At 34.4% G+C, this 25475-nt stretch overlaps 1 protein-coding gene across 2 annotated transcripts in view; it reads left to right on the top strand.

Annotated features, from left to right (window-relative positions):
• The window catches only part of LOC135840267 (uncharacterized), a 120016-nt gene extending 94541 nt beyond the window's left edge, over nt 1-25475 (top strand). The window contains exons 1-8 of one of the 2 annotated variants that reach the window (XM_065356704.1): nt 22253-22449; nt 22561-22768; nt 22944-23079; nt 23170-23315; nt 23478-23648; nt 23740-23890; nt 23986-24072; nt 25019-25475. In XM_065356704.1, coding sequence (XP_065212776.1) covers nt 22433-22449; nt 22561-22768; nt 22944-23079; nt 23170-23315; nt 23478-23648; nt 23740-23890; nt 23986-24072; nt 25019-25146 — 1044 coding nt within the window. In that variant the 5' untranslated portion in view covers nt 22253-22432 and the 3' untranslated portion in view covers nt 25147-25475. Of the gene's footprint in view, nt 1-22252; nt 22450-22560; nt 22769-22943; nt 23080-23169; nt 23316-23477; nt 23649-23739; nt 23891-23985; nt 24073-25018 lie in introns of those variants that run through there. The other variant, XM_065356705.1, reaches the window with a different exon arrangement.

Genomic DNA, 25475 nt, shown 5'->3' with positions numbered 1-25475 from the left:
AACGTAGAAGAATCATAAATTTGTGGTTTGTCACTAAAGAATAATAGCGAGAACTGTATTTCCATTGTAGGAACTAGGAAGTAATTTGGAAGTCAAATTTTGTGATCTTGGCCAACTCACTTGCACTTCAATCATTCGTCTGTGTGCTTAATATTCTCAAGTGTTGCTATTATTTTTCAATAATACTTATGTGATGAAGAAATCTTTTCAAAAAAGAATAGAAAATAAATCACAATAATAATTTTTTCGTTCATGTACTGCTAAAATTACAAGTGCATCTCTCTTATCAGATTATCACAATTCGTGGAGGTAAAATCAACCAATCACAGGAAAGCATCGCATGCGACGTCTCAGACTTTTGTACATCAACTACAAACCTTGCAACGCGTTGCAAGGATTTAGCCTTCTGAAAAACGTCCCATCGCATCGCATCACATAGTGTGTTGTCCGCCATATACTTCAATGCAACTAACATTGCGATGGGACGTTTGAAAACGTTGCATCGCATCGCATCGCAGTAGTGTGTTACGGGCCTAAGTAAACCCTCATAGCGATGACGTCACAAAACAGCGCTCAGGCCTTTTACTATAGGTGGTATTGGTACTACCCCTTACTTCATCACGGCGTAAACATTTTCGCGATCCAGTTTCATTTTAGATGTCTTTGGCTCAATTGTATTTTGTTGTTGTTTTGAATTTGTTTTCAAATACAGACTTTCTATCTCTTAGTTTTTTGCATATAGCGGACAAACCGTGCGTCCTAGTGAGAATCTGATGAGAGTGATCTCAAAAAGAATTAAATTCTCTACAATTTTGTTTGTGCGCAATTTTTCTAGGACGCTCTGTGAGCTACTTCTCTGCAAAGTTCAGCCTGTTCTGACTTCCCCCAATTTGGGGTAAGTCAGAACAGTAACAGTTTATATTTTATTCCACTGAGTGAAAGCTACTAAGTCAATCGCGCTCAAATTTTCACCATAAGTTAAGAACCCTTATGGAAACCTACATAATAAATTTGATCCATATTGGTTCATTAGAAGGGGGGAGTAACAGCTGGTCAAATTTGAAATTGCGAAAAACGCATTCTGACTTGCCCCGGTGCACCTTACTACTATTTTTGAAAAATTGTTAGTGGCAACCCTGCTAGCGATTTCGTGCTACATAAAGCTCTTTAATACAAGTATGGAAATAGAGTATGCTCTTAAGAAAGTCATAGCATTTTTGTAAGTTTTACGTACTGCGCACGACTGCGCACGCATCAAATCAGCTGCTCACGTACAACGTTGCACCCCATTGGTTTTTCCACCGCGTGATGACACCAACCTGCCATGCGCAGTACGTAAAATGCTATGACTCTCTTAAGAGCATACTCTATTTCCATACTTGTATTAAAGAGCTTTAGTGCTACATTGTTGCTCTGTGGTTAGAGAGATTTCATTTTCACCAATATACAAATGATAAATAAGGAATGAGAATCTCGTTATCAAAAACAAAAGTGATGGCTGATGGCCTTTGAGGGAAAAGAGCCAATACACAGTAAAATTGTTGTAAATGGACTGCCAGTAGATGTAGAACAAGTCAGAAGCTTTAAATATCTTGGATGCGAGCTATCTTATGAAGGAGAGGTCGACATACAACTCAAGACCAAAAAATTCCTGAGAGTAAGCAGGGCGATAAACTGAGGCATCCCTCCAAGAAAAGTCAGAGCTGAAACTCGAATAAGAATCTACAATACACTGGCAAGACCAATGCTGCTGTATGGAAGTGAAACATGGACAATGAGAAAGGAAAGGATGTAAAAAGCAGAGTAACCTCGGCGGAAATGAGATTCATGCGAGTCACGGCAGGATTTATAAGACATGATAGAAAAAGGAATGAAGACATCCTGATGAAGGAGCTAGGAGCAGAGCCAATCATTTGATGGGTGAAAGATTACAGAATGAAATAGCGAAGACACGTTGATAGAATGCCTGCCGAATGGTCCCCTTGAAAAGTCAAATAAAATAATACACTCCAACTGGCAGGAGGAACAGAGGAAGACCAAAGAAAAAACTTGATGACAGGTGATCAATTCTTCTACGGTTTCCCAGAGGGGCTGAACAGCTCACTCCATGGTCAAAGTTCAATGATGATGATGATGATGGTGATGACATATGAAACAAAAGATAAGACAAATAATAACTCATTACTTTAGTTCTTGGAAGCCATAATCAGTATTTTTTGCTATCACATTTAATTTAGTAATTTTGCCTCAATGAGCATTTTTTTTTTTAATTCTACGGAATTCTCGTCAGTAAAATTCACCAATAGTTAATCACAAGAATTGAAATTTTTCCTCTTCGTCTAGGTACATGTATAAATTACTTCAAATTAATATTCTGTTCAAAAAATTCTTCTCTATTCAAAGTATTATAGTTTAAGCTTAGAAAGAATAACGATGACCCTTTATTCATGGAAACTAAAACCCATACTTGAAACTTATTAAAATTTCGCATTTAGCCAATTTCGTACCAGCAGCGTATCTATACTTAAGCTTTAACAGCAAATATGCAAATTTCGAAAATTTATTCTCGTTCAATTTTTTTCGCTTTTAAAACCTCCATTAATCCGAGATAAGAAGCCGATAAATTATACGCTAATCGATTAATTAAATTCTTCTCTTGTTGCTCGAAAATTTAAAAAAATTCTTCTCTCAGAACTTATTGGCATACTAATACATAATCGACTCGACGAAATTCTTGAATTCCACGAGCAACGCCTCATTCGTGCGATGAAAACTTTCGGCTAAAAGTTGATTTTAAAAAATTACGACATCCAAAAAAAATTCTAATCGAGTTTCAAGTCGAGCAATCGATAGGTATAGTAGAGGTATACGCGACTACTTTTTGTATCATTTTTCGCGATAAGGAGCGTAGGTGGAAATGTGAAATAAGACTCCATAGACTGAAATAAGTTATGGATTTTCGTACGCGCGCGGGGATGATGCGGTGGCTTCGGCGGCGACGTTGAAGAAATATAAAACTCTGTTCGTTGTCGTCGAATATAATATAGTGTAGTATATACGTAAGTATAGCATAGTCTATATAAACCAAATCAATCGTCATTTTTCTTTTTCGTTATTAGAGCAAATAACAACTGATATCAAACATGGCCATGTTACCATAGTAGCGTCTCGATTCTCGAATAGCCTATCGGGGAAAAAAATCAAGTTTTAATCAAACGATGACGATAGAATGGCTTTAAGAGAACAAAGCTAGGTTAATCGAGTAATCGATGCCAACGAGACTGCATTAACTTACATCTGAATGACGTGACGCGTGAAAATGAGCTTTTCTGAGTAGGCGGTTTGTACACAAAAATACATAATACTTTTATATTGTACGATGTAGGTCATGATGTGAAAACAAAAACCATGTCGAATATATTGTAACTACCCGCTTCGGTGATCAACGATGACGGAATAAATGGGGAAGGTGAAGGGAGGTAGAAGGGAAGTCGGAAATTGAAGAATTTGTTTTTAAAATAACAACGAATATCGAATATACACAAATGTTTGAGTAGGTAATCTTTAGGAATTGCTTCTTTTCTCGAATTGCATTAGGTAATTAAAATGAGACGATAGTTGGAAAAAACCTGTACTCAGATTCAAAGATTTCAACATCTTCTGCCTTGCAATATATGCATTTATGTACTAATGCGAGATGACTCAAAACATACTACATAAATCATAGGTACCAAAAATCTAGAAAATCTAACAAGAGAACCTCTCAAAGTGCCCACCTCCGATTTGAATGAGACCACGATTTTTGAAAACGGCAAATTTTGAAACCCCCATTATCAAAATTTCAGCTGCCCAAATTGATTTTTCGTTTTTTGGCGAATTTTGAAAATCTAAATTTGACTAATTCCGGCGATTTACGTATGTTTTTTTTAAAAATCTGATGAATGATTACAGTTTATTTTCACACTTTCAAGCCATTCTGGAGCTTCCAGAACGATTCGAGAATTTTGAAATTTCTTCAGAAGGTATGGAAATCAGCTAAAAATCTAATTGTGGCTTATACGAGTACTCGACCTGTTCTACAGTTAGGGAATTTGGTCGGTTTGGACATTTGACAAGTCAGGGCATTTTGGTTTAGGGCATTTTGGTTTAGAGCATTTTTTACTCAGAAGTCAGGAAATTTTGTGAAAGGTTACTTGAAACAGATTTTTCCATTTCTCATATTGATGCACCTTCGCTATGCTCAGGCAATTTTTTCGCTGGTCGGTTTTGTCATAAATTGATAAATTCCCAGAAAGTCATGTTTTTTTGCAAAAATTGTTGAAGTCTTGCATTTTATCAACTTATCAGTTATTATGAGTCTAAAATGTTTCGCTTTTTTGATAAAAATGGTTGAGAAGCCCTGCCTTTTACTGAAATTATTGTGGAAGTCTCGCTTTCTGTCAAAAATAGCAAAAAGTCTCGTTTTTAGCCTAAATTCTCAATAATAGTTCTAATGTGTCGTTTTTTCACCAGAAATTGCTAAAAAAAATACCCTTCTCTTTTGCTGAAATTGTCAAGTCTCTTCACTTTTAGATTTAATTAAGTTAAGAACAAAAAATTCTGTTTTTTTGATAATTTTTTTTTGTAATAAACGTGTATTGTCTTTGTTTTGTCACTTTTTTGGTTACTTTTTGGTTACTTTTTTGAGCGTTTTAGGTTACTAAAGTCAATTTTTTTAGTAAAAAAATGTAAGAGCCCTGGAATTTCAAAAAACTTTTGATTAAATTTGAATAATGTTGACATTAAAAAAATATATTTCTTTATGAAGTCAAGAGCTTTTCCCCTCGCTTTGGTTGGGGCCATTTCACAGCAAAAAGACGAAAAGGCAAAAAGACAGAAAGGCGAAAAGACAAAAAGGCATAAAGACGAAAGGATGAAAAGACAAAGAGATAAAATGACAAGAAGATGGAGATGGACAGATGGAAAGACACCCATGTGAAAAAATACCAATAGTTTCAAAAACGAATAGGTATTTTCATCATACACTGAAAGAAATAAACAGTAATAGTTACATTGAAACGATGCACTCAGTGCATTAAAACGCGGTAATTTTGGTACAGGAATGAAACGCATTAATCAGTACATATTTAGAGAAGTAACTATTACACAGAAGTGCAGTAACCATTCCATCGTTTTTATTCAACAATATTTAAAAAATGGGGATAGGTGATATCAATTTCACGTTTCTCCGCACATCTAAATAATTCTCACTACAACGAATTTTTCATTTTTTCTAGACCTTATTTTCCTAAGAAAATTTTCCTACCTGACTGGGATTCGAACCCTCAACCTCTCGTTCCATAACTACCTACACTTAACGACATGGCCGCGAGTACAATATTTGATTCAGGCCCTCGAAGTATTTATAGGGTTTTCACTGTTTGAAAAAAAATGATTTCATTGCAGTATGGTGATGTACTCAGTACATCGTTTACTGTATTCAGTAAATCACTACATGGTTCTCAGTCATGTTTAAGGAATGTAATCATTGCTTACTATACAATGTACCTACTTATTACCCACCAAATAATGTTTTGAATACCATGTCTACAGGACTGAGTCCCCAAAGAAATGTAATGAGAACATAGAAATGAAGAGCTCAATTCCAAAATGTGCTTTGTCCAAAGTTTTTGTTTTTGGCAAATCAAAAATAAAATTCGTGAACTCACAAAGACGTTTTAATGTCATTTTTCAATACCAGAAAGTGTAGTGTAATGCATTCCGAATATTTTCCCTGCAATTTTTTTTTTCAAAATGACACATATTTGTTCAATCGAGGAGCGATATTCCAAAACGCCCTTAGTGCATTTTTTTCGAATTGCGTTTTTAAAAATAAAAAGTGTTCCAAAACGCACTTTGTCCATTTTTATTGAATTTTTTTTAGCGGTATCTGGTGGATGAAGTGTATAGCTACACTCCTAACATCATAAATCCACCCTAGTAAAGTTTTAAACCCGCCTAAATAGCCAATTTACCAGACTAAAAATTAATTTTTCAAAATGGACATAGGGCGTTTTGGAATATCGCTCCTCAATCTGTGTACAAAGTCGCGAAAAATGGGACTAAGCACTTTTTGGAACTGCATACAGATTAGTTTCAAAAATTATCACGTTGAAATGCGGTACTTGGCACGTTTTTGACTGGTACAATGTTTTGTTAGGTAATGGACTACTGCACCCTATTGGACTTGGCACTTTTTGGAGTGGTAGTTTGGTTGAATAGTTGAATAAAACAAATTTTTTCATGACATTTTGCCGACAAAAACAACAAATTTTTAATTCAAGGAAAATGTTTTTGGTCTGTATTTTAGTAGGTACGTAAACATTTATGGAAAAATAATAATTTTTTTTTTAGAAAAGTACAAAAATTTTCAATTTTTGGAAAAAAATCATTTTGAATAATTTAAATTTTGCACAAAAATTCATTATAATTATATTTCAAAAGAAAAAAACTTTTGTCAAAAATCAACTTCAAAAAAAATCGAAATAGTAAAAAAAAATTTGAAAAAAAATTAAAAATTTTTTTGCCTGAGGTCTCAATCAAACTGCCTACTTTCCATTCTGCAATCCATCATCACTGCCACAGGGCTAGCGCTACGGATTTTCATTCTGCGTTTTCGAACTGTATACAAGCTACCAAACAGTGACAAAAACTACTTTCTCATCGTGCATAAGCATACATGTATGTACATACGTATAAAAGGTGCCCCTTTCGCTGCGGATCGACGATTTTGATCAAAATATTGGACTAAGCACTTTTTGGAATTGTAAAAAAAAATGAAGAGGTTTTCGATGCCCTAGATAGAGGCGTTGCAGGCTAATTTTTGGTTCGTTGACATCCTACCTTTGTGAGTAACGATCCAAACTACAGAATTCCGTCAAAAAACGTATTTTTTTTTTTTTGGACAAAGCACATTTTGGAATTGAGCTCTTCAAATGAATTTTGAAACGTGATGCAATAAATCCATCCTGGCGATGTACTCATTCCATCACTTGATGCATTCTCTGATTTAACCTATGTATTCATTACATCAAAATGATGTAATTTGAAAATTACTGTACTGTGCAGTAACCATTGCATCAATTTCGGGACTGAATAAAGCGTTTTGAAAATTATTTCTTTCAGTGTATGGTTTACAGTATTGATAACCTATGGTATTTTAAAAAGCATTGGTATTTTTTCACTAGGGTGGAAGGATGGAAAGACAGAAATACTGGATGAAAGAATAAAAACATGAAACAAAATTTCAGTATTCAGTTCAGTATTCTGTCCAGTTCATCATTCGTTTCAAGTTTCAATGAAAGATAGGTATTTGGGAGTTCAAATAAAAATTTTAAAAAGTTTTTGAAAAATGATGGTTGGTCTTCTTCCATTGTGTCTATGCTTGAATGCGAATTATTAATACAACTTTTGTTCCTTTAACAGAGCGCCTCTCTTTTTAAAAATTTTGATACCATCAATTGAAAGTCTCGCTTTTCTGCCATAAATTATATGTACTTTTTGCCAATAATCCTCGAAATTGTCAGTCGACTTGCTTTTGGCATAAAATTGTCAAAAAGTTTCACTTTTATGCCAGAAATTGCCAAAAAGTATCAATTTTTGCCAATAATTTCCAAAAAGTTCTGCTTTTTTTGTTCGAAAATCAGGTTTTTTGCCAAAAATTGCAAATACTTACCTTTGTTTGCCGAAAATTGCCCAGAACTTGTGCTTTTTTATCGAAAGTTTCAAAATGATTTAGCTTTTCAAAATTAAAAACCAGAAAATTTCAATTCGTAATGTTCATGAATCAATTCGTTCGCGAATAATTCCAAAAATAATTCTATTCGTTCGTGAATGATTCTCCAAAAATTGAGTGAATGCATCGATTTGTTCGCGAACGAGTCACTTATACGAATCAGTTCGTCCGCGAATGATTCACTAAAAATTATTCAATTTGTTCGCGAATGATTCATCAAAAATTGAGTAAGTGAGTCGATTCGTTCGCGAACGACTCACTTATACGGATCTATTCGTTCGCGAATGATTCATCAAAAACTGAGTAAATGAATCGATTCGTTCGCGAACGATTCACTCATATGAATCGATTCGTTCGCGAACGAGTCACTTATACGAATCGATTCGTTCGCGAACGAGTCACTCATACGAATCAAATCGTTGGCGAATGATTCAGTAACTACTGATCAACTTGTTCGCGAATGATTCACCTAGAAATCAATCAATTTGTTCAATCGTTCGTAAATGATTCTATTCGATTATTAACAGATCAATTACTGTACAAGTGTTTCAAAAAAGCGAATCAATTTGTTCGTAAAATATTGTTATTTAGAGAAAAGTCGGTCTTCTCACGCTAAATGCGTAAGTGTTTTTTTTTTCAAAATGTTTTGTTCGCATCTTCTTGTTTGGTGACTGACTTCTTGGTTAGTTTTTCGCGAACTTTTTAGATCCGTAAAGTTATAGTCCTTTTTTTGGGGGGAGGGGGGGTGGTTGAGTATGATCTTTGAATAGGTTAACGTAATCCAGGAAGCTATTTCACATCGGCTTCAGTTGAAAAATTAGATTTCAAAATTTCTGTAACTTATTTCATAAATATCTACGAGTAAGTATAATTTCCAATTTTCCAAACATTGCTAAATGATTCGAAAAACCAACTTGGGCCGCTAGCATTGTGTTTGAAATCTCTTTAAAAACACAGATGAGTTTAAAATTAGTATGGGTTGGAATAAGTAGGTATTGCAATAATAGCCCTAGCCAATGCGGGAGATGAAAATATACATATTTCTATCTCTGGCTCTCTAATCTGCTGATTTAAGTATTCGACAGTGTTCGCTAATTATCTCATTCTTATAAACTTTGAATAAGTAATTCTCTAATTACTTTATTCTTAGAAGTGAGAAATTGATCAAGCCCGAGCGTCGCGTCGTCGCGTCGGATCAAGGAAGATTACCAAAGATATGTAAAAACTTTTTACCTACGTCATCGTCATTGTGACTCGTACAACCACCTACGGACCTATACCAACGTATATGTGGTTTCGAATTAAAAATGTAAAACATCGACTCGAATTTATTTGTTTGTACGACTCAATTAGTACACATCAACAAACAACACCACCACCACCTCACCAGAGACGAAACAAAGCATCAATAATGAACGTTTCACGCAAACAAACCTACCCATTGAGACATTGTACATTATTTTTATGAATAGGAAATCAAAATGAATAGAAGAAAAGAGAGAGAAAAAATCACTGGATCGAATTTTCGATTACTCTATTAAGCGTATAGCTGTATTGTACATAATATTATGTATATAGCCTATACGTGTATTTTAATAAACATGAGTCGTCGGTCGTAGAGTTCGATCAACTTGCGGTCGAGTTTTTCAACCCTTTGCTTTGGTAAAAAACGTAAAACGTTGCGTTTGCTTGATTGAATCGTCGATTACAATGATTAATTTTAATTGGCTGGGCCGCTATGTGAGAAATTTTTCATTGTAATAAACGATGACCCATAATGTTGGATTTTTCTCTCTCGACAAGGCAACAACGCCGGCGGCGTGGTGCGGTGTGCAATGACGTAAGTTCGTAAGTTGCTCTAACGTTGTATTGCGAGACGATCCGGCAATTGGCTCGGATATTCAAGAATCGAATGACGTTAGAAAAGAGTATGCACATTCTTTAGTAATTTGTTGAAAAAGAAGAGAAAAAAAAATACAAAACGCGGACACGTTTTGAAAAAATTATGCCACCTGTGACGTAGGTACAATGTTTTAGTGAACCTAAATAAAAGAATCCGTATAAATAGATAATCTCTCGCATTGTTTATCTATTATATGGTGGTCGATTTATACGAGTTGGTAGATTCGTTATGACGTAGGCAGATGCTAGAGTTGGGTTTTTCGACTTCAGGTATTATACAAGGTGTCCGGCATTGAAGCTAAGTGTTAGATTGAGTTGCAAAAAGTCTTAGTCGGGGAGTCCACATAAGGATCTATTGCACCCCCCCCCCCCGATCGATCCTCCGGGACAACTTTTTTCTTGAAGGGAGCCGAAAACCGTACAAAGATAGATCGAAAGATCAGGCAAAAATTTATCACCTGTCAAAATTTCAAGTGCTAAAATGTCTTTTTCGATTTTTGGTGAATTTTTGAAAATCAAATTTAGGCCGAAAATAAGGGAAAAAATCAAAACTTTATCAAATTGACCAAGAAAGCTGAAATTTGGAATATACCCTATTTTCGACCTGCCAAATCGATTGGAAACTGTTTCAAACCGTTTTGAGCAGTACTGGAGCCTCCAGAAGATTTTTAAAACTCGAAATTCTTCCAAAATTTCATTGAATCAAGTTGAAAAGCCGAAATTTATTGTGCAAACTAATTTCAATACGCTACGAATCGACTGTAGGTAGATTTCGAGTAGTTCTGGAGCCTCCAGCAGATTTTTAAAACTCGAAATTCTTCCAAAATTTCATTGAATCAAGTTGGAAAGCCGAAATTTATTGTGCAAACTAATTTCAATACGCTACGAATCGACTGTAGGTAGATTTCGAGTAGTTCTGAAGCCTCCAGCAGATTTTTAAAACTCGAAATTCTTCCAAAATTTCATTGAATCAAGTTGAACAGCCGAAATTCATTCTGCAAACTAATTTCAATACGCTACGAATCGACCGTAGGTAGATTTAGAGTAGTTCTGGAGACTCCAGCGACTTTTTGAATATTACTGGAGCCTCCAGTGGGTTTTTGAAACTTGAAATTTCCCAAAATTTCATCAAATGGAGATGGGAAAGCCTAAACTTATTCTGCAAACTAATTTCAATACGCTACGAAGTCAACTGCAGATGGATTTTAAGTCCTTTGGAGACTCCGACGACTTTTTGAGAATTACTGGAGCCTCCAATGAATTTTTGAAACTTGAAATTTTCCAAAATTTCGTCAAATGGAGATGGAAAGCCGAAATTCATTCTGCAAACTAATTTCAATACGCTACGAAGTCGACTGCAGGTGGATTTCGAGTCATTTTGGAGCCTCCAGCAACTTTTTGAAAGGTTGTATGCCGTTTTTTGGGAAATTGAAATTTCCAAAAAGTGGCTGGAAGCTTCAGAACCATCTGAAACCACCATGCAGTCGACTTCGTAGCGTTTTAAAATTAGTTTGCGGAATAAATTTAGGCTTTACAATTTAATTTGGATGAAATTTTGTGGGAATTTCGAGTTTCAAAAATCTACTGGAGGCTCCAGTAATTTTCAAAAATTCGCTGGAGCCTCCAAAACGACTTGAAATTCACCTGCAGTCGACTTCGTAGCGCATTGAAGTTAGTTTGCGGAATGAATTTCGACTTTCCATCTCCATTTGATGCAATTTTGGGAAATTTCAAGTTTCAAAAATCCACTGGAGGCTCCAGTAATTCTCAAAAAGTCGCTGGAGGCTCAAAAATGACTTGAAATCCACCTGCAGTTGACTTTGTAGCGTATTGAAATAAGTTTGCAGAATGAATTTTGAGTTTCAAAAGTTTACTGGAGGCTCCAGTAATTTTCAAAAAGTCACTGGAGGCTCCAGAACGACTCGAAATCCACCTGCAGTTGACTTTGTAGCGTATTGAAATAATTTGCAGAATGAATTTCGAGTTTCATAAATTTACTGGAGGCTCCAGTAATTTTCAAAAAGTCACTGGAGGCTCCAAAACGACTCGAAAAATTGAAAAAAATGACTAAAGATTGTTGTTTTGTTTTTTCTTACAGAAAACATCAAAAAGTCCTGTTTTTGCTAAAAATGTAAAAGGCTTGCTTTTTTTCAAAAAATTGACAAAAACTCTCGCTTTTCACCAATAGTCCAGTCGGTAAAGCACTTTATGGAGGCAAACCCAAACAAAATTGCTAACAAAGATTTTTTTGCTTTAAAATGTCCAGGAGGGTGTCCTAAACAACATATCTGGACCCGTCCCCGATCCACCTGGAGCCTTTCCCCCCACGGTGGATTTTAGCCCCCCAAAACACGTTTTTTGACATTTTCTCCACCGCATTGCATTTTAGCAAAAATATGTGGAAAGACAAAAGAATCTACGCCAAATTTCCGATCTAATGATGTATCAACTTTCCTTGTACGTTCAAGGGAGGTGGAACTAAAGCCATTTAAAAAAGGGGGGTTTCCTGAAAAATACATAAAGGCTATAGGCGCCCAAGAGGGGTGAAATGGTCTCCGAAAGTGTTCGAGTTGATATTAGCATGAGAGGTGAGTACCATAGAGAAACTTCCGCATAAAAAATTTCAGATCCACACCCCCTCCCCTTTTTGGAGAGCCCCCCTTTTCTGAAATTTCAATAACACTTTTCTCAGCCCCATGTTGACCGACTTTGAAAATTTTGCAGTATGTCATGTATATCCTTAGTATGTATCCCCACAAAAAATTTCAACCCCCTCCCCTCATATTTACCCCTCAAAAGAGCATTTTTTCATTTTTTCATGCTTTTTAACAATCGTGAAAATTGAAGGGACTAAGTGCTCTGGAGAGAGTTAGATGAGGGTAGCAAAAAATCTGACATCATATTCGTGCTCAGTGGTATCGAATCATAAGAAAAGGACACCCTACTTATTAATACTTGGTTATTTTCCCCAAAATTCCCATTTTACCCCAACCCTCCCTCAGACACGTTTTTACACCATTTTGAGGGGTAAATATGAGGGGAGGAAGTTGAAAATTTTTGTGGGGATACCTACTAAGGACATACATAACTTCCAGAAAAATTTTCAAACTCGGTTGAAATGGGGCTGAGAAAAGTGTTATTGAAATTTCAGAAAAGGGGGGCTCTCCAAAAAGGGGAGGGGGTGTGGATCTGAAATTTTTTATGCGGAAGTTTCTCTATGGTACTCACCTCTCATGCTAATATCAACTCGAACACTTTCGGAGACCATTTCACCCCTCTTGGGCGCCTATAGCCTTTATGTATTTTTCAGGAAACCCCCCTTTTTTAAATGGCTTTAGTTCCACCCCCCTTGAACGTACAAGGAAAGTTGATACATCATTAGATCGGAAATTTGGCGTAGATTCTTTTGTCTTTCCACATATTTTTGCTAAAATGCAATGCGGTGGAGAAAATGTCAAAAAACGTGTTTTGGGGGGCTAAAATCCACCGTGGGGGGAAAGGCTCCAGGTGGATCGGGGACGGGTCCAGATATGTTGTTTAGGACACCCTCCTGGACATTTTAAAGCAAAAAAATCTTTGTTAGCAATTTTGTTTGGGTCCAACCCCTTACCGACTGGACTACAAAGTTAACGAAAAATTCTATTTTTTCCAAAAATTGCCTGAAGGTTTTGTTTTTTTGTACCAAAAATAGCCAAAAAAAAGTTCCTTGTGCTAAAATTGTCAAAATATTGCCAATGTTCAAAAGTTTTTCGTTTTCTCAGAAGTTTGAGCTTTTTAGCAAAATAGCTCAAGATTATCGTTTTTTTGCCAAAAATTATAAAAAGTTTCTCTATTTTCACAAAATAAATATATGCCCAAAGGCCAAATGTTCTGCTTTTTAGCCAGAAATTGCTAAAAAAAAAACCTTTGCTTTTGCTGAAATGGCCAAAATCTTGATTTTTGCCAAAAATTTTTACATTTTAGAAAATGAAAGAAATTGTGCTTTTTAGAAAAATGGCTTGAAATTATCATTAAAATAATTGTCCACATTGTCCCGGTTTTTTGCGAGAAATTTCCCAAAAAGCCCTTCCTTTTGTTAAAACTGTCGGTTTTGCAGCCTTTTTTATCAGAAATAGCAAAAATTCTCTCTAAAAGATCTCGCTTTCTTTAAATATTATGTTAGACTTTTAGAATAAACGAAAAATTTCGGTAAATTTTCGACATTAAAACGCAGACTATCAAAGACTTTTCGGACATTTTGATGTCTTCAGACTGTTGAAAAATTGGGAAACACGTTTGTTTGTTTTATAATCTGATTTCGAAGTGTTCTCTCTGACTTTTAAAAACTTGTAAAAAAATTTCTATGGATTTTTAACATTATATCAGACTATGTGTATTAAAAACTTTGAAAAAAATGCCCAATTTCTGAAATTTCTAATGATTTAAAACTTTTCTTGAAGAGAAAACTTTACACTCATTTTTTGGTTATTTTTTTGTCAAAATTGATGAAAATTCTGGTTTCATGCCAACAATTGCTTAAAATTGACGTTTTTTTGAAAAAAAAAAAAAAAATACAATAAGGTCTCAACTTCTTTGACGAAAATAATTGCTTTTTTGACAATAATTTCCAAAAAGACTTGATTTTTGGCAAAATTTTCAGACCTGCTTGGTGCCAAATTTTTTTTTTCATCAAAAAATTCCAATAAGCTTTACTTTTTTGCTAAAAATTTCTACAAAAGTTTCGCTATTTTCGCCTGAAATTTCTAAAAAAGTCTTGCTCTCGTCTTTTGTCAAGTGAACGTTGCTAAAAAGTCTCATGTTTGCGAATAATTGCTCAAAGTTTTCGCTTTTTGGCAAAAAAAATTCCAAAAAGTCTCACATTTTTCTTTAAATTGGTCAAAAATCTCGTCTTTTTACAGAAATTTCTATAAAATGCTCATTTTTTCGGTAAATTGATCAAAAAGTTTTAATTTTTGGCAAAAATTCAACATTTTGCCAAAAATTATTGTTATGTAAATGCAACCAAGCACTTTTTTGTCAAAAATTTTCTGCGAGCTTCTCTTTCAATTGCTTCAGAATTTCGATTATTCTGCTGCTAAAAATCAAATAAGTAGCACTTTTATCCAAAAGTTGCCCAAGTATCAATTTTTTGCCAGAATTGCTTAAGAGGCCCCGCCTTTTGCTAAGTCAGTCGAGCTTTTTGTCAAAAATTAGGTATCGAAAAGTCTCTTTTTTTTTTACTAAAAATCCAACTTTTATGGCCAAAATTGCGACAAAGTAGGTATCACTTTTTTGCAACATTTTTCAAAAATTGATACTTTTAGCTGAAATTTTCTCTCACGATCATATTTTTTGTGTATTTGTAATTTTTTTGATTAGTTTTCGGTTCCTGAAGAGTTTTTGAGGTACTGAATTTATTGCAATAAAAGCCAAATCACGAAATTTCCATCTTCATAGTATGGAAACGTACGTATCGTCATAGTAGTAATGAAGCAGGGGACACCCTGTATAAAACGTTGATACGAATGGAGAAACGAATCATTGTGAGTAACATCTCTCTATTAAAATCCTCGAAATTAGTTCTTTATTTAATAACTATACCGTACGTTTATAAATAAAAATTTATGACGTATTGAATTCATCATTCACACAGCGAGTCAGCGAAGACTCGAGGATGAAAAATTGCGAGTAAATTTACCTAAATAAAAAATTTATTACGTTGAAATTAAGTAGCATCTTGGTAAAGTTACATAGCCTTTAGGCGACTTACCAATTTTCGTGAGAATGATTTATATCAAATTACATACTACGTGTAATTCGCTCTCTCTCTTTTACCCTCTTCTTCGTGTGCTTCTTTATACAGTGTTGTTAAAGTACTTAATTCGTGTTCGTACGTCAGTTGTATATTATGATAGTAATTTTCGTAAGAGTTTAGCACGAATTATATGTCAACTGGTAAAAAACAAAAAACGATATGCTGAAAGTTATTTAAACTTATACTTACGTAAATTAACAAGTTGCTTCGCGAGGTACTTTTAAAACTTTCAACTCGGTCACGAATAATATTATTGTGTTGTTGTGTGAGCTTAGGTACCTGAAAAATGTCCGATGTTATCATCGTAAAATGTAGACTATAAGATAGGCAGGCGTCGTCGTGTGGGTATGGGTACAAAATGTTGCATCGATTGAAAATTCATTTCCTGTGTACTTTTTTTTTGAGGAAAAATTTCCAAATTTTGTTTAGAGTAAGGCGTATTGTATAGTGTTATACGAGTGAGTAGGTATATACCTATGGAAGGATTTCCGTGGGTGTTTGTTAATTTTCCAACTCGTAGAACAATTTGTTTTAGCTTAGCGGGGCTTACTTATGTCCTTTTGGATTTTTCAGTAAGTAAATGTAAGTATGTAATATTTTTGTGTGGAGGTATTATTTGGACGACATTTTTAGAACGATTGAAATGATTCTTTTCGAAACAAAATTTTTATACTTATGTTCCTTTAATTTATTCCGTGAACTTGAAATGCTACGATGCCCACGAAACTACATATAGGAATAGGTATACATAAGGTATGGGTACAATTATGTTCGTATTTTGTTCAAGTTCAAAATTAAATGAGTTGTAAAGTTTTAGAAACTTATATAAATTTTATAGTGAGTCAATTTTACTCGTGGTTGGATTACGTAGGTAACTATTTCTTTTCAAGTTCAAAATTATTAAAGAAACCATAAGCCTTGAAAAATTATTGAATGTTCGTACCTATCCTATACCTATCTTATTTAATGCAAAGCGTGAAACCACTCGTAATTTATTTTGTGGTTACTCGAGCTCGAGACGTAGAATCTGCTATTAATATCGACAGCAAAATTAAATGATGGAATTCGACAGCATCCCAGTAAACTTTTTTTTTCAGTTTTCGGTACTTATTGAAAATAGTCGAAGAAAGAAGAAATTTTGAGATAATTTGCAGGGTATCCAAGAGGTAGTGAAAGTAATGAAAAAGTAGTGATTTTAAAAGCACTGAACAGTATTCACAACACAGCTCTTCGTCTGGCAATTGGAGCCCTCAGAACTACTCCTATACCCTTATTATATCAGGAAGCATCTGAAATCCTCCCCTCTATACGATCAAAACTCATCCTTTCCAAATTTTTCATTCACCTTAAAACTGTTGACTGTGTCCCTCTCACCATAGACTCAAAAATTGATCCCAATCTCCCATATGCTTATGACTCATATCTCCATAAAGCCTCTTCCATTTTCAGGGCTGAACCCAAGCGCCTCAGCAGAGCTGTGGGATCAAAACGATTTTGGGATTTAATTTCGGTTTTAGGATTGACATTTTTTCATTTCGAGATTGGATTCGTTTCGGGATTTGTTCTTCTAAATTTTCATTTTGGTTTTGGGATTGAAAAAATTGTTTCGGTTCTGGGTTGAATTGGTTTCAGTTTCAGGATTTCCATTTCAACCAATTTTAAGCCCAAATTGACTAATGGACCCTGCAAGGGTTTAAAAAATGGGAGGTTTTGACGTGAAAAATCCAATGGTGTAATTGGGACGTAGAATAGGTATGGAGCGCTAGTGTGCATATTGTTGAGTAGGTAATGAAAAGGTGAACAACAAGCGTCGACAACCAATCACAACATTGTTTTGTTCAGATATAAATGGTTCCATTTGTTCTTGAGGAGGGCAGAGAGGATGGCGGAGGGTTTGTTGTTTGCCTTTTCGCACCTTTTCAATTTTGTCACCAGAGTTCAGCCACTCCACGCGCTATGTCATAATTAGTTCAACATTATAAATGATGTAAAAATTATCATTTATCAAAATAAAATCGCGGGAAAAGGCAAAACTTGAAATCCCAATAGTTCCAGGATTGTTTCGGATTCAAAATTATATCGGTTCCGGGATTTTTTGGTTTCGCTGTTTCGGGATCAAGAAAAATAATGATTTTGGTTTCAGAATTTGTTTTGGGATTGGATTTGAATCAGGATGTAATCAGTTCCAGTTTTGGGATCGTTTTGGTCCCACAGCTCTGTGCCTCATGTGACAAGACAATCTTGGTGGGTGGTGGCAAATTTGGGCCTGTTGGTACCTACAAATACATATTTGTATTATTTTTTTCATTTTTCAACAAAGTACCATATTATTTTGTTCAAAAAAAATATGTACTTACTAGAGCTGAAAACTGTTACGCTACCCACTAACAAGTATCTGGTTAAAATACCGGCTAAACCTGCTAGTGGTTGCATCGGGTTGATTCGGATATAGATAGTAGCATATAGCGAGTACAACCCGAATGTTTTCGCACTTGGTCTGCGCACGCACCCCAAAATTTGATAATGCATAAGTGGGAAGAGTTACGCTTCGACACCTGTCGTTCGTATGTGTGATTGACATTTGACATGATTGATGACTAGGGTGCGGCATTATATGCAAATGCATATTTTGCAGGTGATCTCAGATTCTAAAAGTAATGGAAGCATTTTACGTTTCAGGGAAATCCCTGCATTTTAAGCCCAATTTCATTTTACATATTTTACATATTTTGGGAAAAAACGTGTATTTTTACATATTTTGAGTATTTTTTATACATTTTTCACACATATTTTCACATATTTTGTCAAATTGAAAAATTGCTCAAAAAACGGTCATTTTACACATTTTTACTCTCGGAAAAAATTGTATTGAAAAAAAATTTTTAATAAAAAAAATTTAAAAAAAAATGTTTTCTCTGCGAATTTGAATTTTTGTTCTTTTTTTCATTTTTCTTTGGTGTTCAGACTTTGAGTAAAATTTGGACAACAATTTTGAACGCGGTTTTCGAACAGCTACGAAATGACACCCATATCAGAGTTGCATATTTTTTACATATTCCAACAAAAAACGCATATTTTGGCCATATTTGGGGTAAAAAAAGTCGCATATTTAATGCATATTTGAGCCTTTTTACTCACATATAATGCCGCACCCTATTGATGACAATGATGATGTCATGCCGGTACACCGGCTACTCATTCAATGCGCTACTAGTTATATTGTGAACCGGTGCGACATTTTTCCAACTCGCTACCCGCTACTAGCGAGGTACAGTAGTTACCTGCTGTCAGCGAGTACCGTTTTCAGCTCTAGAACTTACAATCTTACATAAGTATATATCTGTACCAACCTGCCCAAATTCGCCATGGCCCACCAACATTTTCTTGGTGCCTCGGCACTTGGGTCCAGGGCTGTTCATTTTAAACTCCATTCAGCTATATCCTCTTCCCCCATTCTATCCAGAAAATCCTAAAAAAAAAATAAGAGAAATATTCTCTCATTTGATACATCATTACTTGAACACTCTCAAGTCATCAATAACTTTATTGCTCAGTATAATGATTTCATTTCGTTTTACACCAATGGGTCAAAACCCGTGGATTGTTGTGGTTGTTTGGTCATTTGTGATAGCACGCCAGCACAGTTTTGACGAGATTTCACTGCAGTGCTTGTTTGGTATTCTTTCATGTGAGCTATACGCTATACTTACATCTTTATCACACTTGACAGATTCACTGAATTCCATCTCTCAACTAACAGATCTAAATCTAAGCAACATCCAATTGCCTCAGAAATCTCATCTCTTCAATGTGACATGGATGTTACCATAGCCCGGATTCTGGCCCACTTAGGAATTTTGGGAAATGAAACAGCAGACTTAACAGTAGTAGTGCAAAGTTATCGACATCGATGTAAGAAGATTTTGATGTGCATTGATGTAGCATTTTGATCATCAATGTACATCGAAATTGCAACAGTTTTGTGAACTGCAATTTGGAGTTGATTTTATGAAAACCAGAATGCTTTTGAAGCACCTTGGCTTCGTGTCACCACCATTAGCGAGAGAAAAGGAAACTAGATCTTTTCGTCTATACATTTATTTACTGACTGACTTAACCTAACATCTTAAAATCTATACAAGGTGGCAGTTATTTGCATTTTGCCAAGGAGAGAAGTCAAATACCAGGGCAGAACAATACACAGGAAAGAGAGAAGGCAGGCGCAAAGGGTAAGTGAGTATGCAGGTACCTAAGATGAGGGGTGCAGTGGAGAGCTTTCTGAAAATTAGGTTGAAAAAATAATTAGTGATTTGTTCAAAAAAAAAAGTCTGTTTGATACCATGATTTGATAAAATTAAGCAAAGATAGCTTAAGATGTCATTAATTAATTTTTGACTCGGTGAATCTGTAGTGAATCTGTCACCAAAGAGTCACTTATAGAAATGTTTTTGTCATCCTCACGGGGAATTGTTGGTGAAATAGTCACCAGGATGTCTCCAGAGCTCTCAAAATTTTTTTTGACAGTCTGTTGGCTGTTTAGTGACAGATTCACCGAACAGTCATCACGTTTAATTAATTTTTGACTTCATGAATTAGTGGTGAATCTGTCAACAAAGAGTCACCACAAGGTTTTTGTTACCCTAATGGGGAATTGTTGGTGGAATAGTCACCAGAAAGTCCTCAAAACTCCTTGAATAAACTTGCATGGGGTATTGGAATTTCATTAAAACCTGTTGAAATTGTTTAAAGTGTATTGTAGATATGTAGTACAATAAGTAGTTCTAAAAAATGAAGAAATTTTATGATAAGCAATTTGGTGAAATTCAACGACCGCCTTTCTGGTCTCTAAAGGTCACCGACCTACCTAACCGGCGTCTCTCATGGTTGTCCATCCACCTGTCTGTCCTATCAAGATTATTTACCCATCTGTCATGCTTTCCAAGGTCATCTGTCTGGTCTATAAAGGTCATTGACTCGTCTGTGAAGCCTCTCAAGATGGTCTGTCTATCTTTCTGGAGGTCATTCACCCGTTTGGCCGGCTTCTTAAGTTCATTCCTACCCGTCTGAGGTCATTGACCCGTCTGTCTGGCTTCTCAAGGTCGTTTGTCTAGCTTCTTGAGGTCATTGATCCGTCTGGCCAGCTTCTCAGAGTTGTCTGTCTATTTAGCTGGCCAGTGGCCTTTAGAGGTAATTGACCCATCTGTGTGACCTCTCAAAGTCGTCTGTCCACTTGTGGAGATTCTGGAGGTCATTGACCTACATTTTTTTTTACTAAAATCGCTGAGAAACATAATTTCTTGCCGATTATTTCCAAAAAAATTTCTTTTTATTAAAATTGTCAGTCTTGTGTTTTACCAAAATATAATAATTGTGAAAAATTTTCTGTTTTTTGAAAAATTGTAAAAAGTTCTCGGAAAAAAATCTATAAAAGTCGTGCTTTTTTTCTAAAATGGTCCAAAAATCTTGTTTTTTGTCCAAAATTCTAGCTTTTTAGTAGGTACTTAAAAAGGTTTGCTTTTTTAGCTAAAATTGTCAAAAACTACCAAAAAGTCTCGTTTTTTCTCCCGAAAATGTATTTTTTTGTCAATACTTAATAAGAAATTCCCAAAAACTGTTAATTTTTGCCACTCTACTCTCAAATTTTTGCTTTTTGACAAAAATTGTCAAAGATTTGCGTTTTTTTAAACAAACTTACCCAAAAATTGTCGATTTTGTCAAAGAATTCCAAAACATCTCATTTTTTCAGTTCCCAAGAATCTCGAATTATTGTAATGTTTGTCACTTTTTTTGTTACTGGAGTTTCTTTTTTTTTTTTTTTTTTTTTGTGAAAAATTGAGTACTATACGAGTTTTGAAATTTATTAGAGAGAAAATGAATAGAAGAACGTCATTAAAACATATTAAAATGGAATTAAAATACCTAAAAAGCAATAAGATTCTTCAAAGTACGTACTTGCAAAAACTAATGAATTTTCATTAAAATATTGATCAATTGATCATGTTTACGAGTACATGAAAAAAGTATATAATCTCATTTAAGACATTTCAAGGGTAGAAACACAACAGTACCTTTGAAGCTGAGAAAATTTACTACTCCTTTAGATCTGCGGATCGGCAAAGTTTCTAGCAGTCGTTCAGTTTGAGCTGCCTGATAATTTCCAAGCGAATAAATCAAAATTTCAAATGGACCGATTTTTGAATTTCATCCTTCTTTTTTTAGTCGAGTATTGAGATATAATTTTTATAAGTATTTTAACATTGTTTTTCTTTTTTTTTTTTTAGTTACAAGGCACATTTCATTTACACTTGAACAAAACTTTTTTCTATCAGGCAACAGTGAATTAATCAATTTTTGAAATAAAAATATTAATAAAGACGCTCAGGATCAATTCACCAGGAAATGGTGAATTTTGATCGGAACATTTTATAAAAACTTGTTATCTCAAACTGATAATACCCAATACATACCTTGATTAAGTAGGTACTTATGATTTTGGAAAATCTCGATTCGTTTATTTTACAGACATATCCACTTTCTCATCCACTTATGTAGGTACCTACCTAATCTCTGCCATGGCAGTGCAAATATAGAAAAAAACGCTGAAGATAAAAAAAAAATGATATGGATAATTTAAGCATCATTTACATAAATCACGCCACTCGCAACCGAGTTGCTAATCTACTTTGTTAATCTCTCGAAATGAAGTGGGAAAATTACTAATTTACACAGTTGCACATCGTCGTATTGGTATCAATATTAATTATCATCTGACTTCAAAGACATACTACATATAAGTATCATTCACCTACACTTCTCATCGTTTCTTATCTGAGCATTCGATTATGAAAATTGTTCGAAGTCGAACGCGTTTTCGTTGCTAGTTATTTTCAAGTTGAGAGCATTACATAATAGTTTTCCGTAGACCTAGTATAGTTGAAAATTGAAATATTAATTGTGCAAATATGAGTAATAATTTGAGGTACCTACTTGTTGATCTGATTTAATTGTTACATTTTTATTATTATTATTTTAATGTAATCCCTTCTCTTGCCTAAATTATTTAATTAATTCTGTTGTTTTTTTTTTTCAGACCTGGTATGTTGCTATGTATGGGAAACCCCCTGCTAGATATTTCAGCCCAAGCTGACGATCAGTTCCTGAAAAAATACGACTTACTGCCAAACAACGCTATTCTAGCAGATGCCAAACACGAACCTCTGTACGAAGACTTGATTAAAAATCACAAAGCCGAATTTACAGCCGGCGGAGCAGCTCTCAATACAGCTCGAATAGCTCAAGTATGCGAATAAATGATACTTTGTACCTTTCGCTTCATTAGCTGTTAGGATATCTTCGAAATTAATTTTAATGATAACGCAGATTAACAATAATCCCCTGCGGAGTCACTTACACTAGTACAATGGCAACGATTATGCGATGGGAATTATATCAAGTTATTTTATTTATATGTAGATTATCCTCAAAACAGTGAATGTGGTTGTTTACATGGGTTGCATAAGTGACGACGAATATGGTAAAATATTAGAAGAAAAAGCTAGATCAGATGGTGTCGATACGAGATTTCAATATACCCACGAGAAACCTACCGGTGAGATTAATGTTAGATGTATTTATAAAACTTACACTTCAGTTATATGTAGATATCGATTGTCATTGAACTAGTATGTCCTTTTTGTAGGAACCAGCGCTGTGATCATTTCGAAAGATGGAAAATCTAGATCAATAGTGGCCAATCTGTCAGCTTCCCAGATGTTCACAATCAAGCATATAGAGACGCCAGAGAATAAGAAAGTTATCGAAAATGCTCAGTATTTTTACATCACTGTGAGTGTATCAGATTTATTAATTGATCTTTCTTTTTTTTTTTTTTTTTTTTTTTTTTTATTGAGCCAGATTTCAGCTTAATCGAAGTCGACGAGCTTGACTTGAAAAGATTCTCTCGTCAGTACATTTATTTTGTATAGGTAATTGTTTTTTATTTTGCAGGGTTATTTCATCTGTGTAAGTCCTGATACCGCGCTGAGTGTGGCTATGGAAGCTTTGAAAAATAAAAAAGTATCTGTGTTGAATTTAAGTGCTCCTTATGTATGCGAATTTTATCACGAAAGTCTGACTAAGTTGTTACCTTTCGTTGATATCGTTTTTGGAAATGAAAGTGTGAGTATTTTTTTTTTTTCAAAAAACAAAAACTTTGGTTAATTTTTTTTTATATTATTTATAAATAATTTATTATTGCTTTGATTTTCAGGAAGCTCTAGCTTTTTCCAAGCAATTCAGACTGGCTACCGAGTGCATATCAGAAATAGCATTGAAGATGTCCAAATTGCATAAATATAACGAAAGTAGAAAAAAACTAGTGGTCATTACCCAAGGAGATCTTCCAGTTATCGTGGCTGATGGTTCGTTTGTGAAAATTTTACAAAAATAACTTTTACTCTTTGAATAGGTGTTTTGATGTTTTTAAAATGTGAATTTTTTATGTGTCCTTACTCAGGATCACGTGTTAGAGAATTCGAAGTTATGAAATTACCACAAGATAAAGTTATCGATACTAATGGTGCTGGAGATGCCTTCGTTGGTGGTATGTAATTTATTACTGGTTTAATAATTAATGGATGAAATGAATAGGTCACAAGCCCACGAGTATGTGTTTCGGTTTTGGTGGAGAGGAGGAGGGGGCGTTGGAAAATTTGACCAACGTGCAAAAGAATCGTTCTTGATGAGTATTATAATGATATAAATTGAAAGTTCAGGGGACCCAGGGGAATTGAGTAGATTTTTTATCATTTAAATATTGAAAAAAAACACAGAATTTGAATTTTTTTACCGCCATTTTTTTTTTTTTTGAGAAATTTAAAATCCCATTGGTCAATTTTGTATTGTTATTTTCTTTTCAAATTTTTATTTTTATTGCAATTCAAAATCGTTCGCGAACGATTCATCTGTTCTAATGTATGGCGAATCATTAGCGAACGTCTGTCTCGTTTCTGACATCGACCGACGTTCAGTTGCAAAAAATTTCGGTTCAATCGATCAACTCTTAAAATGCAATTTAAGCAATTATTTTGAATCGTTTGCGAATGATTCAGAATTTCAGATTCACTCATGAATTGATTCAATTGTCGAATTGTTCAATTTTCAATCGTTTGCGAGGAATTCGTTCGTGAATTGATTCGGTCGTTCGCCATAAATTGAAATGATCGATCGCGAACGACTGATTCGTTTCTACAAGCAACGTTCAGTTGCCAATTCTTGATTTTTTTCAACAAACTAGAAAAGAGCAAAAAAATTCAAGTTTCTTTTTCCCTTTGCAAAAATTGAATTGAAAAATTCTAATTTGAAATTTGCTCTCTGAAAAAATGAATATTTAATTTATTTTTAAATTAATTAACAGAAAATGTAAGATGAAATAAAAATCAAAAATCCAGGTACTAATTTTGAACATTTTCCTTTAGAATGAGAATTTTCTTGAAAGGTTTTTAAAATTCAGTCAATATTAAATATTGTTATTTTTTTTAATGTTACAGGTTTTCTATCTCAGTTGATTCTGCAACAACCATACGAAACTTGTGTGAAATGTGGAATATGGGCCGCGTCCGAAATTATACAACAATCAGGCTGTGCTCTTCGTGCTGATGCGGAATTTTCTATTTAAAATGATCGAATTGATGGCTTCGTAGTTCGTTGATTCATGTCGACTGATCTATTTAGAATTTATTGATTCATTTGATGATACTTAACTGTATTATTATCATTACCTACCTATTGCGTTGAAAATGTCGTGGAATTATCGCTGTGTAAATTTTTATAATCGATATTTTGGAATTTTTGTATAAATTATTGGTATTCATCTGTAAATTTTAAACGATTTTGTTTTCATTTTCTATTATTGTCGTTGTTTCTATCTTGAATTTGTTCGTTTGCAACTATTTGGTTATTAAGTAGATGTGATCGAAATGTAAAAGAATTCTTCTAATTGTGTCA

This window comes from Planococcus citri, chromosome 3 (genome assembly GCF_950023065.1).
Source record: "Planococcus citri chromosome 3, ihPlaCitr1.1, whole genome shotgun sequence".
NCBI classification, from domain to species: Eukaryota; Metazoa; Arthropoda; class Insecta; order Hemiptera; family Pseudococcidae; genus Planococcus; species Planococcus citri.
This window is presented reverse-complemented; position numbering and strand designations above follow the sequence as displayed.